This window comes from Jaculus jaculus, chromosome 6 (genome assembly GCF_020740685.1).
Source record: "Jaculus jaculus isolate mJacJac1 chromosome 6, mJacJac1.mat.Y.cur, whole genome shotgun sequence".
In the NCBI taxonomy this organism is placed as follows: Eukaryota; Metazoa; Chordata; class Mammalia; order Rodentia; family Dipodidae; genus Jaculus; species Jaculus jaculus.
This window is the reverse complement of record NC_059107.1, coordinates 28382070-28395380: the sequence shown is the minus strand read 5'-3', so window position 1 is coordinate 28395380 and position 13311 is coordinate 28382070. Positions and strand designations below refer to the sequence as shown.

General features: G+C 51.0%; 1 protein-coding gene across 1 annotated transcript in view; it reads right to left on the bottom strand.

Annotated features, from left to right (window-relative positions):
* Nucleotides 1-2413: 2413 nt before the first annotated feature.
* The window catches only part of Neurl1b (neuralized E3 ubiquitin protein ligase 1B), a 30813-nt gene continuing 19915 nt past the window's right edge, over nucleotides 2414-13311 (bottom strand). The window contains exons 3-5 of the mRNA XM_045152322.1: nucleotides 6567-7355; nucleotides 3961-4086; nucleotides 2414-3570 (exon numbers count right to left, since the gene is read on the bottom strand). Of these exons, the coding sequence (XP_045008257.1) occupies nucleotides 3326-3570; nucleotides 3961-4086; nucleotides 6567-7355 (1160 nt within the window). The 3' untranslated portion in view covers nucleotides 2414-3325. The remainder of the gene's footprint in view (nucleotides 3571-3960; nucleotides 4087-6566; nucleotides 7356-13311) is intronic.

Sequence of the window (13311 nt, the reverse complement as noted above, 5' to 3'; positions counted from 1 at the left end):
ATATAGCTGTTTTCTGAGAGGTGCCAACTGGACAGGGACCGGGTTGCCTTATAAATGGGCTGTCACCTGCCCTCCTATATTCCGCTCTCGGCCTCTCCGGAGCTTGTGAGGCACACAGTGGGCAATGCGCCTGAAATTCTGGAAGGCTGGGGGTGCTGCCTGGCAGCAGAGTAGCCAAGAGGCCCTGGAAAGGCCTGGCCCGGGCCCTGGGCCACCTCCCAGAACTGCTCCGCCTGGAGCAGAAGACCTTCGGCTATAGCCATGATCTCACACAGCCCTGGCCCACCAGGAGCAAGTGGGAAGTGAGCACGTGAGCCTTAAATGACACTTGTCACTCTTGCTGCTGCCCGCGCACAAGTGCCAGTGCCCGGGCCCTCCAGGTGGGCTCCGGGGCAAACACTGGGGCAGCTTGGAGTCTTCTGAGAGCCACGGCAGGCAGTGGGGGTGCAATGACCCAATGACCGGGACAGCACATGCTGGGCTTCACAGCGAGCCCGGCCCCTGCCCGTTGTGTGACCTTTGGCACACAAGACCTCGGCTGTCATCTGCCAAATGGAAACAACACTTTAGTTTCGGAGTTCTGTGCGTGTGGGTGTGGGTGGCAGTGTTCCTCAGCTGAACATCTCCAACTGGGATGCTAAAAGGCCTGGCATCTCACAGCTAAGGAGGATGGGGCTCTCATCAAGGCCCACAGAAGCTGTGCTTCCTAGCCAGCACACTCTTCGATGGGACTCGATATGGCATTAAGACCTGCACACAGGTTGACGTATGAAGGCGCCTCTCTGGCTCCATGTCAAAGCATGTGGTAAGCCTAAACAGAAGATGCCGACTCCTCTTCCTTTCTCGTGCCCCGGTTGAGATGGCCCAAAACACATGTATTGCCCCATCATTCAGAGCACCAGAAAATGTCTGAATTTTAGGACATAAATACCTGCCTCGCTCCTCTGAGGAACAGGGAATCTATTTATAGTGACGGCAGAGCAGGTTAAACAGGCTCTGGCTCTTTCTACCCAGGTAACAGGTCACCAGGAGCTCAGTCACTATATGTCCCTGGTGGTGGCTGTGAGTGTTCCCTGCTGCAACTCCAAGGGCAGCTAGCCCCAGGAGGGTGACAGGCAGGAGAGGAGCTGGCTCCCCTGGGGTGCTGAGACCACAGCGGTTAGCGACTGCATCTCGATCCAGTCAGCAGCAAGGCTTCGTGGAGAGTCACAGTCACGGTGACAGGGTAGCTCTGCCCACACCCAGCACAAAGGGAAGGCAAGTTCAGCTGGGCACCCAGGACTGTGAGATGTTCAAACTCTTGCCTAGGTAAAAGCAAGGGCTCATAGAGCTCCTCAAAAGGTCCATGTACAAAGTTAAAATTCCCTAGGGAAAAATCTCAGGCTCTTGCTGGGGACTGGAGGGGGGAGGGGAGAAGGGGCTTTGACACCCACACACTCATAGCCAGACAAGCAATGTGGGCCCAAGAGCTCAAGCCTCCCAAGGGAACTGTCCAGGCTTGGGGGGCTGCTTTCAAAGAGTTTTGGGGGCTGGAGAGATGACTTAGTGCTTAAGGTGTTTGCCTGTGAAGTCTACAGAGCCATGTTCCACTCTCCAGATCCCACATAGGCCAGATGCACCAAGGTGAGGCAAGCTCAAGGTCACACATGCCCACTAGGTGGCGCAAGCATCTGGCAGTCAATTTGAGTGGCTGAGGCCCTGGTGTGCCAATTCTCTCCCCGGCCCCCTCATCCCTCCTTCCCCCCCTCACTCTCTCTAAAATAAAAAATATTTTTAAAAGGGGTCTGGGAAGGCTCAGCTCCCTCCAAAGACTGTTACATGAATGTGTTACCCCCCTGAAAGTCCCCTTAGCAAGAGATGGCTAGATTAGGAGTTGCAAGAAACACAGATGCTCTCTGCAGGGTGCCTTGAGCTTTTGCAAATGTTGAGCAGGCCCTCCCAAGAGTCCCTGGACTGCTCTGGCACCAGGCTTCCTAGCAGGAGAGAGGCCAGGGAACCTCCCTATAGGTAAGGCTCAGGACAGGCAGAGCCAGGAAGAAGGGGTTCTTCAGAAGGAAAGAGAGAGTCTGGCCAGCACATTAGCCCTGAGATCTGGGGCAGGAGTGTGGGGGAGGGGGCCACAGATATAGACCTGGCTGAACTAGAGAGGAACATAGCCAGGGTCCCAAGAAGTACGAGCAAATAGGCCAGGGAAGAGGAGAGTTTCAATAAAAAAAAAGAAAGAAAGAAAGAAAGCGTTTTCAATCAGTGCCTCATGACTAAGCTAACAGGCTTATTAGTTAACCCCTTAGCAATCTGCAGAGAAGATGTGGGCCAAAGCAGGGACCAGGTGGGATGTCTCCTGCTTCTGCCAGCAGGTCACCTAGCCATGCCCACGGCCCTTCTTCATTCCACAGGCAATGCAGAGTGGTGTTCGAGCTCTGCCATTTCCAAGTGCAAGGGAGTCACCTGCCTTTAGACCTGTCCGCTGCCCGGGGAGCACCCCAGAGGACAGGAGGGACATCACAAAAGCCTAACGGAAATGGGATGGGGCGGAGAGGCGAGGTGCTTTGTGACGGTAGCTGGGGGTGAAGGAATCTGAGATGCTGCCATCTCAGCTGCCATAAATACACACCTCTAAACATGAGTCAGAAGCGACAAGTGGCTTGTTCTCTGATGTTCTCCGCCTACCTTCCCCCTCACCAGGAACCACGGCTTGGGAGGCGTAATCAGTGAAGTTCGTCTTTGCCTCCCTTTTGAAAAATCTGAATGTCTCTTTCTATACTATTGACGAAGTTCTGTGTAGGTTCAGGCTACATACATTCAAGGCCAGCCCATCCCAGAAAATGACGACCCCAGAAAGCAGACAACCGTCACACTACCCTTTCAGTCCCAGATTGCACAATCCGTAGTGTTAAATACCCTCCAGGAGACAGATAGGTCTCTGAATAAAATACCCATGCACTCTCTCACTCATTCTCTCAATGTTGTTCCTCAAGCCCGCACACACTCAACCCGACCTGGAAAGAAGCGCTGCACAGACAGAAGGTGCCCATTCTCAGCTGAACGTCAGTCACCAAGGGGTGGGCAATCTGCCAGGCAGTTGCTGACTGGCTCTTAGAAAGAGCTTTGGGGGGAACAAAGCTTTTTTTTTTTTTTTTTTTTTTTTTTTGAGCCAGAAGCTTGAGCTCAGGCCCATGAGGCCTTAACTCCACACTGTCCTGCCTTGCCCGTCACTGCAGAGTGGCAGAGGAGACATGGCTCCTGCCCCGTGGTGGCCATGATGTTGCCCAACCAGTAGGGGTTTCAGAAAGGTGACCTTGCTCTGGCCAAGCCAACTGCCCAGCTACGGCCTGTAGATCTTAATGACGTCCTTGATGGGCCGCCGGCAGATGGGGCAACAGGCCCGTGCTTGCCTCCGGAGCCGCAGGCCACAGCTGTAACAGAGGCACATGTGTCCACACGTGTAGATGACCGTGTCCACCTCGCCGTCAAAGCACACCGTGCACTCGCCGTTCCTGCTGCCAGCTGGCTCCGGTGGAGAGAAGACTGGGGACAGTGGGGGACTCAGAGGGGAGCTGGGGGCCGTCACTGCCAAAAGGGAAACAGGACAACCGTTAATGACGTGGATCCCGAGTGGATTCTGCTGGGCAACGCCAAGGACCCCGAAAACAGCGCTTCGATGGTGGAAACGGCGGGAGACAATTTGGAGAGATGCCAGTTTGGGTTTAATCTTCTGGACTCTGTACCTTTTTCTACCCTATTCCACCAAACACAAAGATAAGGCGCCACTTTGGGGATACCAAACCTCAGTATTTCTGCCCCCAGCTGAGTATAGCAGAGGGAAGGGAAGGACGCAAGGATGCAGACAGCTCAGCCACAAAAGACCAGAGCCACTATCATGGCCAAGGGAGCCAGGCTCCCAGCCCTTGCCCTGCTCTCCCCCTCCCCCCTCCCGCCCATGGGCTTGCATTTCCTTACCCAGCGATGACTCTGACGCTGAGGAGGAGTGGTTGACACTGTAGGTCATATCTGAATCACTATCGTCTTGGGAGCCGCTGAAAGACCCTGATGGAGTTGTGGTCGCAGGACTGGATTGCAGGGTACCTGAGAGCCACAGAGACTCTGTGAGGACCACTGGGAAGCCACGGGGCCCTTTGAGCCCCTGCTTGTTCATTACACTGAACTTTGGTTTTCACTGTCTGTCCAGTGACAAGAGTGGCCTCCCAGGGTTGACTTTCCAGGGTTCTGCTAAGGACGGGTGACCTCACATACCTGTGGAAGATGTCTGTGTTGTACCTGCCCAGTTTGCATTCCTAGTGCAGAAATGGCCTTGAGGCTTAGGAATTCAGGGAATAATAGAAGAAGAAAAAGAATTTCAATCTAAAGGCATAAGAAGCTTCTCTTTTCAGATGGTGGCAACCACTGCAGAGACTCAAAACTCATGAAAGTGCTAAGAAGAAGGGACAGTGGAGTGTTCATCACTAACTGAGACATCTCTATCACACCCTCCAAGGCTCAGGAATCATGGCAGAAGGAATGGAACAGAGAAAGTAAGAGCCAAAGGAAGGGGAAGATTGCTTTGCAATACTGTCTTTCAGACACAAAGTGGCTGTGGCACTCATGACCTCACAGTGGCTGATACTACCTACACAAGACCTGCATAATAGGAGAAAAAAATTATGACATCGAAATAGAAGAGAGATTAGTTGGAAAGAAGGGATTCAGTGGAGGGGAGATTTGGGATGGGGAGGCAATGGTAGGAGGGAAATATGATCATGGTATATTGTCTATATGTACGGAAGTTGTCAATAAAATGTTTAAAAAGAAACACGAGGCCTGGAGGGATGGCTTAGCAGTTATTTGCCTGCAAAGCCAAAGGACCCAGGTTCCATTCCCTAGGACCCATGTTAGCCAGATGCACAAGGGGGCACACGTATCTGGACTTCGTTTGCAGTGGCTGGAGGCCCTGGCACACCCATATTCTCTCTCTCTTATTCTCTCTCTCTCTCTCTCTCTCTCTCTTTCTGTAAATAAATAAATAATAATAGATGTTTTAAAAAATGAAAGAAATAGCTTTGGGCTGTTCCCATGGGGCCCTACTTTACTTCCACACATCCTGGTCAGGCCATTAAGAACGTCCACTCCTTGATTCCAGCATGGTTCTCTAGACCTACTGTGAAAGGGAGGAGTCAAGCCACTGAGAGGTGAGCCTGCGTCTGGAGGAACCACGCCGTCATGACAAGGGCCTGCCTAAAAGTGAGGCCAACACAGGGGACACACTCATGATATCCCATCAATGCCTTGAGGTGTCCAACACCTCCACGCATAGATCCAGCTTTCATGAGTCCACTTAAGACACTCCGGGGCACTTAGACTCACACTTTGTCACTTCCAAGATCCCTGTCTGTGGGTACAGTCAAAATGGATCAATGTTCTCCACACACGAGTTCAATGCTAGTTCAGATAGTGACATATAACTACTTAGGAGAAAGAGAAATGCGCCTTCCTCCACCCAGCTAGAGGGAGGAGGGCGTGTGTGTCGGGGCTGGGCCAGAGGAGCAAGTCTGCTGATGCTACACAAGCAGTCCCTTCTCTTGTACTTTCTCTTCCTGAGCAATCAAGGCTCCTCTGGGTTCTTCCCAGGGTGCAGGGGACGGGCTGGGTGGGGATAAGAAGGACTCTAATGGCTGCAGAAATGGCTCAGCAATTAAGGCGTTTGCCTGCAAAGTCTAAGGACCCAGATTCGATTCCCCAGTACCGAGCTAAAACCAGATGCACAAAGTGGCGCGTGCATATGGAATTCTTGTGCAATGGCTACAGGCCCCGCAATGTAAATGTGCCCAGCATCTCAATTAGCCGCATGACTTTGGGTCTACCGCTCTCTCTTTCAGTTCTTATCTGTCGATGGGGATAATAATACAGACTCACAGGGTTATTGGGAGTATAAAAGGCAGTGCATGAACTGCTGTGATCTACACCAGGAGAATGGAGGTGCACCTCCAGGAAGGCTTCCCTCACTCCATCACGCTGGGAGCGAAGCCCATATGGGGCAGCAGATGTCACACAGATGCAGTCCCTTCCAGCATCTGAATTTCTCATGTGTATAGTGGGTGTGTCCTGTCCTTGGGGAACCCTTGCCTTAGAGCCTGGGGCCTGGCCCACACCTTGTAGGCTTTTTGTCAATAGGTGGTATGAGCAAAAGCAAGACCATCTCAGAGCAGGATGGCTCAAGCCTCTGTGGCATTTTGTGCAGATGTCACCACATTTGTCTCTACACTTAAGACGCATTACATATGCGTGACTTCTAACAAGTAGCAAGGTGATCGCATCACAGTAAATCCCCATCATAACAAGGGCAATATAAAAAAAAAAATCACACCTACCACTTAATCGATGGAACACTGGCTATCAAGCCCGGAAGACACCAGCCTGTGACACCTGAGCAGCTGAGTGGTTCACTGTGGTAAAGGGAGCACTCCCCTCCACCCCCCACCCAGGGACCTACTGATAGAGGAACTCCTAACAGGTGCTCCAGGTGGGGGGGGGGTGCTGGAGAGGCCGGGCCAGGGACAGAAGGGACTCACCAAGGAGGCGCAGCTGTCCCGCAGCGCCACCACGCACGGCGAAGAAGGCCCAGAGGGCCTGCGTGGTGTCCACGCACAGCAGGCGTCCTCTGGGACGCCCGTTGACCGCCAGCAGCACGTCGCCTCCGGGCCGCAGGGTGAAGCTGAGCGCGTCGCCTCCGCTGGGGACGGGCCCCGCGCGCGCCACCACCCAGTACTCCTTGCGATCGAGCAGCGCGTCGGGCTCGGCGGGGAGCTCGGAGGGTCGCAGCGCGCCCGGGTCACACGACGTGATGCCGAAGGCCAGCGCCCCGGGCACCGCGAGCCCCGGGCGCCCCACCTCCACGAAGAGGCTCTCCCCGGGCCGCAGCGGGCGCTCGGAGAAGACCAGGGTGCGGCCACCGCCGTCGGGCCGCGGCGCGCAGGCCACCTTGCGGTCCGCAGACAGGCTCACGTCGGGTCCGCGCGTGGCGTGGAAGCGCAGGTCGGCCTCGAGCAGCGCGGGCGACGACGCGGGCCGGGGCCGCTCCCGGGGTCCGCAGGGGATCGCGGCAGCGGCCGCCGCAGCGGAGGCGGAGGAGGAGGAAGATGCGGCGGCGCTGGGGTCGGACAGGGGCGGGCCCGGGGCGGTGGCAGGGACGGCGGCGCGGCCCAGCGCCAGGTGACCCAGCTTGGCCACCACCTGGTTGTTCTCCAGCTCGTTGTTGTCGAAGTTGGCCGCGTCGTGGCTGGCGGGCGGCGGCGGCGGGCAGGAGCTGAAGCGGGCCTGGCCGAGACGCGCGGGCGTCAGCGTGTCCGCGAAGGTGCTCTCTGCGCAGACAGACGGAGGATGCTTGGTGCCCAGAAACCTCCCCCCACCAACCCACACACAATCTCCAGACCCTACATCTCCATCTCACAGACCTCCCTCTCCACAGCTCACCTCTCCATCTCCCGACCCCGCAAGTCCACCTCCCAGACCTCCAACCTCCTCCTCCGCTCGCAGGCCCTGTTCCCCAGGCCCCCATCTCCAGATCCTGTCTCCAGCACCCACATCTCCAGACTCCAGCCTCTCCCATATCCCTTCTCTAGCCCTCATATTCCCACCTCCTCTCCAATCCCTAGACCTGACTCTCCAGACTCTGTCTCCAGCCCCGCCCCCAGGCCTCTATCCCCCCAAAGACCACACCCTTATTTCCAGACCCCACCCTCATTCTGTTCTGCTGCAACTTGGAGAACCTTTGGACTTGTAGGTAGGGAGGCCTTCTTGCTTATTATTATTATTGTTATTATTTGGAGAAGGGGTGGGGAATGGGCACACCAAAGTTTATTATCACTGCAAACGAACTCCAGATGCATATGCCACTTTGTGCATCTGGCTTTAGTGGGTACTGGGAATAGAGCCCAGACTGGTAGGCTTTGCAAGCAAGAGCCTTTTTTAACCGCTGAGCCATCACCCCAGCCCAGAGGAGGCCTTCTCTCCCTCTGCTTGCTTTCTTTTCCGGGCCTCATTCTGCTGGCTGTGAAGCCCTGATCCTCCTGCCTCAGCTCCTCCCAAGAGCTGAGATTCCATGCGCAGACCATCACACCTGGCTTCCTTCCACATTTCTTCTTCCCTCTCTCATCCTTCTCTCTCCTTACCTTTGTTCTTTTTTTCTCTCCCTCCCTTCTTCAAATGCTTTTCCTCCTTCCCTTCCTCTCTCCCTCCCTCCAGAAGTTTTCATACATAGGGACATTTAAAGGACATTGAAATTCTTTGTTTCCCCAATGAGAACATAAGCCTCAACTGAAAACCCTGGGTTTGCAGCCCAAGCATGTGAGGAGACTAGCATAGACACCTTTCACTTTATCTCATTCAATATTCACAGCAGTTCTGTGATTGTTAACTACTGCCATTTAGCACAGGAGGGAGCTGGGGCACAGAGTTTAGGGGACAGGTCTTGACACAGAACCCCGGCTGTCGGCTGTCGGGTCCAGACTCCCTGCTCTTCAATACACTGTCTGTCCTCCCTAGGGAGTGTGCCAGAATGCATGCGCCACTCCAGCTTAGAGCCTGGGAGGGGAAAGGTCTCCATAAGCACAGAATGAGTAAAGTCTGCAAGCGATGGGCTCATTCTAAAGAACAGAAAACTCCAGGAACATCTTTTAAAAGTCAGGCATGTAACATTTTTGAATAATTCCCAGTACTATAAAATGTTCTTGACATCGTTATAATAAAATAAAAATATGGTTGGGGCTGGGGAGCTAGGCTCAGAGGTTAAAGATGCTTGCTCCCAATGCCTGGGGGTCCAGGTTTGATCCCCCACTACCCACATGAAGCTAGATGCACAAAGTGGTGAATGCATCTGGAGTTTGTCTGCAGTGGCAGGGGGTCCTGACATGCCCATATTCTCTCTCTCTCATAAATAAATATTTATTAAAATACTATTTATTATTATAATTTATTTGACAGCAAGAAAGAGAGAGAGAGAGAGAGAATAGGTGTGCCAGGGCCTCTAACCACTGCAATGAACAAACTCCAGATGCATGCACCACCTTGTGCATCTGGAATTACATGGGTCCTGGGGACTCAAACCAGGGTCCTTAGGCTTTGCAGGCAAGTGTCTTAACCACTGAGCCACCTCTCCTGCCCAATATATTTTTTAAAATAAATAACAATACTGTTTATCATTCAGAGAGTGCAGGCCTTCCTACTGTGGCTGACTATGTGTTTTGTCTTGTTTTCTCTCCCTAACTAGAATGAGAGTCCCTGGAAGGCAGCCTGTGACACTGCACTCCACCATGTGACCAGAGCTTAGCAGCACACAGGGCAACAGTTTCATTGTTAATAGTCTGTCAGATGGATGGATGGATGGATGGATGGATGGATGGATGGATCATCTCCAGAAAGCACTGCCACACTGAGGAGGAATCTGAGAAAGAGGCATTCATTAAAATTATCTTGAAGATTTTTTTTTCCAGTGGCAAAAATATTCTTTTTAGCCATAGCAAGTACACAAGAAAAATATTTCTCAAACTTCAATCTAGTCCCCCTAGCCAAGATTTTGTTGAATGTTACTATTCTGCAGTTTGTATCATGAAATTTTTTTTTCTCCTGTTTATTTGCTAAATATATACTGAAACTATAATGAACCTTTTCTTTTTTTTTAAACTGTACATTCCCGACCTGGTACAGCTGAGCGCATTCCCCAGGTACCTTCCACTTAAACTGGTCTCCAGCTTCCCTCAGAAAGTCAGAGGCCCTGGCGCACCCATTCTCTCTCTCTGCCAGGTATGGTGAAACACTCATTTATTAAAAAAAAAAAAAAAAACTGTTATCAAAAAAATGGGCTATGGAGCTAAATAGAGCATTCTCAACTATTTTTTTACTCAGAAATAGCTATCATCAAATTATGTTTTTCTCCATATCTGTTTCATTTCCCACAGAATTAGAATCAAACCATATTTTCAGTTTTATAGGCTCTTTTGGTTACTTGGTGTTCTATCATGGGCATTTTCCCACACTGTTAAAGAAGAACTGTAAATGTCATTTTCATAACATGTATTGATGCTTTTCTGATAAATTTGCAGTCATCTTGTAAAAATCTGAATACAGAAAAACTAGAAGTATCTAATAATCTCATCCCAAGATAATTATAATTAACAGGTTTTTTAAAATATATTTTTTTCTTTTCACAATTTTTATTAACATTTTCCATGATTGTAAAAAATATCCCATCAAGGATGGAAAGGAGGCACTGCAGGGAGGGCTTAGCAGTTAATGACGCTTGCCTGCAAAGCCTGACAGCCCCAGCTGGATTCCCTAGCACCCACGTGAAGCCAAATGCACAAAGTGGCAAGTGCATCCAGAGTTTATTTGGAGAGGCAGGAGGCCCCGGCAAGTCCAAACCCTCCCTCCTTCCTCCCCACTCCTGGCAAATAAATAAATAATAAACAAATAATTAAAAAATAATAATAATAAAGAAGGGAAAGGAAATATCAAGAGTTCAGGCAGGCCCAAGTAGTAAATCAAGAGTGCTCAGGTTCACACATCTATTTTCCTGAGCACCAGCGGATGCAGCAACCTAGGCTGAGCGCCCCATTCAGTTCTCACCACCCTCCTCTGCACACCGTAAAGTGGTAACATTACTCAGAGGCCCTGAGGACCAGTGAATACTCAAGTTCTCACAGCCCAGGGACTCATGACTCAAATTCCAGGCTGGTGACTCCATAGCCAGGCCACTTGATTCGAGCAGTGTAACTTAGTGGATGTCTCAAATACTGCACAGGACTGGGATGCACTAACGGTTATTGTTGTTGTTAATCTTAAATTAATTTGAAATGAGTGTCTCATATCTTTATTTGCTAAGTTTGGCAACCCTTCCCAGATGCCAGTTTTCGTCTCTGGTTTTTATCTGGGTGGCAGGGGGTGGGGTGGGGGCGGAGAGAAGTGAGGGGGAGATGTAGGTCTCCTGGGTTTTCTATTATGGGACTGCACAGCTGGGAATCTTAAAACAACTATGTCACCTGCTTGTTCCTCCTGGTGGCCAGGGGTCCAGGGCCCTCCAGAGAACGCAGACACTCGTTTTGAAGCACTCCAGTTGGGCTGGGCATGGTGGCGCATGCCTTTAATCCCAGTACTTGGGAGGCAGAGGTAGGAGGATTGCTGTGAGTTTGAGGCCACCCTGAGACTACATAGTGAATTCCAGGTCAGCCTGGGGTAGGGAGAAACCATACCTCAGAAAACCACAAGAAACAAAACAACAAGAAAAGTGAAGTACCCAGTTGGTTCTTGAGGCATCTCCCTCAGGAAGCCAAGTTCTCCCAGGAAGTGGGAGGCTTCTGGGGGAGTTTCTAAGGTTCTTCCATTGTAGCATCAGTGGGCAATACATCCTGGATGCTTAACTAACATTTACACGGTGATTGGTTTTTCTATCGATTCTGTGCTGCAGATCACAATAGATACCCCATACCTGCTTGATAAGTGTTCTGTCATGGCACTCCATTCCAGTCCATCTTCTTACTTTTATCATCTCACCTCCCCCCACCAAAAAAAAAAAATCCTTATCAGAAAGAAAAAAAGAAGAAAAATCACCCAGACTGTTAGTAACCACTGGCTCCACGCTGGGCATTTTAGCCTTGTTTCCCATGTTTTCTGCTCTTTTCCATGAAATAAAATTGTTGTGTTTCACCTCCAGAAACTGCAGATTTCCAATCAAGCCCTCGCCCCAAGTCCCCAGCACTCTTTACTGAGGCTCTTTATTCCGAAAGATTTGGGATGCCTTACTCCCTGTTTGGCGGCCCCTTTACCCAGATGTAACCAAAGTCAACTTTCTTTTCTCCTAGGAAGGAACTGAACATAAATGGAGTCAGAAACTCCACCTCATGTAACCTGCAGCAAGAAAAATAATTTCACTGGAACTGGAGAGAGAGCTCAGTGGTTAAGGCGCTTGCCCGCAAAGCCTAAGGACCTGGGTTCAATTCCTCAGTACCCATGTAAGCTAGATACACAAAGTGGTACATGCATTTGGAGTTCGTTTGCAGTGGCTGGAGGTCCTGGCATGCCCATTCTTTCTATCTATCTATCAATCCATCCGTCTGTCCACCCATCTCTCTGCTTGCAAATAAATAAAAATATTTTTAAAAGAAAAATAATTTTATTGCTCTTTCTAATTGTAAAAGAAATACAACCTCTCTTTTTCTCTCTCCATATATACTATACAATACATACCTTCCTACTCACGCACATACATATAAAGCTAAGGTAAGTCTTAGAGCTTTAAGAAGGAAGTGAAATTAACCCATTGCCCCAAAACCCCAGAGATGGAGCTCCCTCTGATCTTGGTTCGCCCATGTCACTGTCCTGCGGTACCAGGACATGTGTGTCCCAACACTTAGCACAGTTCAGGGACATCATGCAGATACAGAAACTGAAGCTCAGGCCTGCTATGTTACCCAGCAGGCTCTGCCACCCCCCCCCTCCCGTGAAGGGGCACAGAATGGCCCGCAGGGGTTCGCTGCAGAGCAAATGAATGTGTGGGGAGGCTGTGTCCCTGGGGCACATGCACCCTCATCAAGTCATCAAAGGCAGCTTTCAATTTGTATTTTTAAAAGCCCTAACCCACTTACACTGTTTACGAGTGGCTGTGATTTCCCGTCTGCTCCTGGGGGGTGTGGGCAGGGGAGTAAGGCATGATTACTTCCTGGCTCTGTAGGAATCAAGAGTGATGTGGGATCTAGGGGCTTAAAGAAAAACCGCAGTTTCTGGAGGTGATGTACCAAAAGCTTTCATGGAAAAGAGTGGGTGGGAGCATGGTTAGAACGTCCAAGGAGGCCCCAGCGAGGAGCAGGTGTTATGCACAGTCGGATCCGCTGGCCCACGTGCAAGCCAGTGGAAATCACTCCTTCTTAGCTGCCGTTGTCCAGGCGTCTACAATGCGCTACACCCTTCCAGACATTGTGATGGTTTGAATTTTATATTCATGTGTTTGTGATGACACCTCCCATTCAATGCCCAGCTAGTGGAGCCTCTGGGCGCTAGAGCCTTGAAGATGTGTCACTAGCGGTGGGCTCTGACATTTTTATAGTCCAGCCTAGCTTGTCAGTGCTGGCCAACGCACTCTCTCTCCTTCTTGCCTGCTGATGAGGTGTGTCACCCGCCTGTCCTCCCCTGCCACAGTGATGTCTTCAGACTGCAAGCCGAAATAAACCCTTTCCCTCCATGAGTTACTTCTGGTCAAGGGTTTGGTCCCAGCAATGAGAAGGTAACTGCCACAGACATCATCCCTCATAACCCTGACAGCAATCC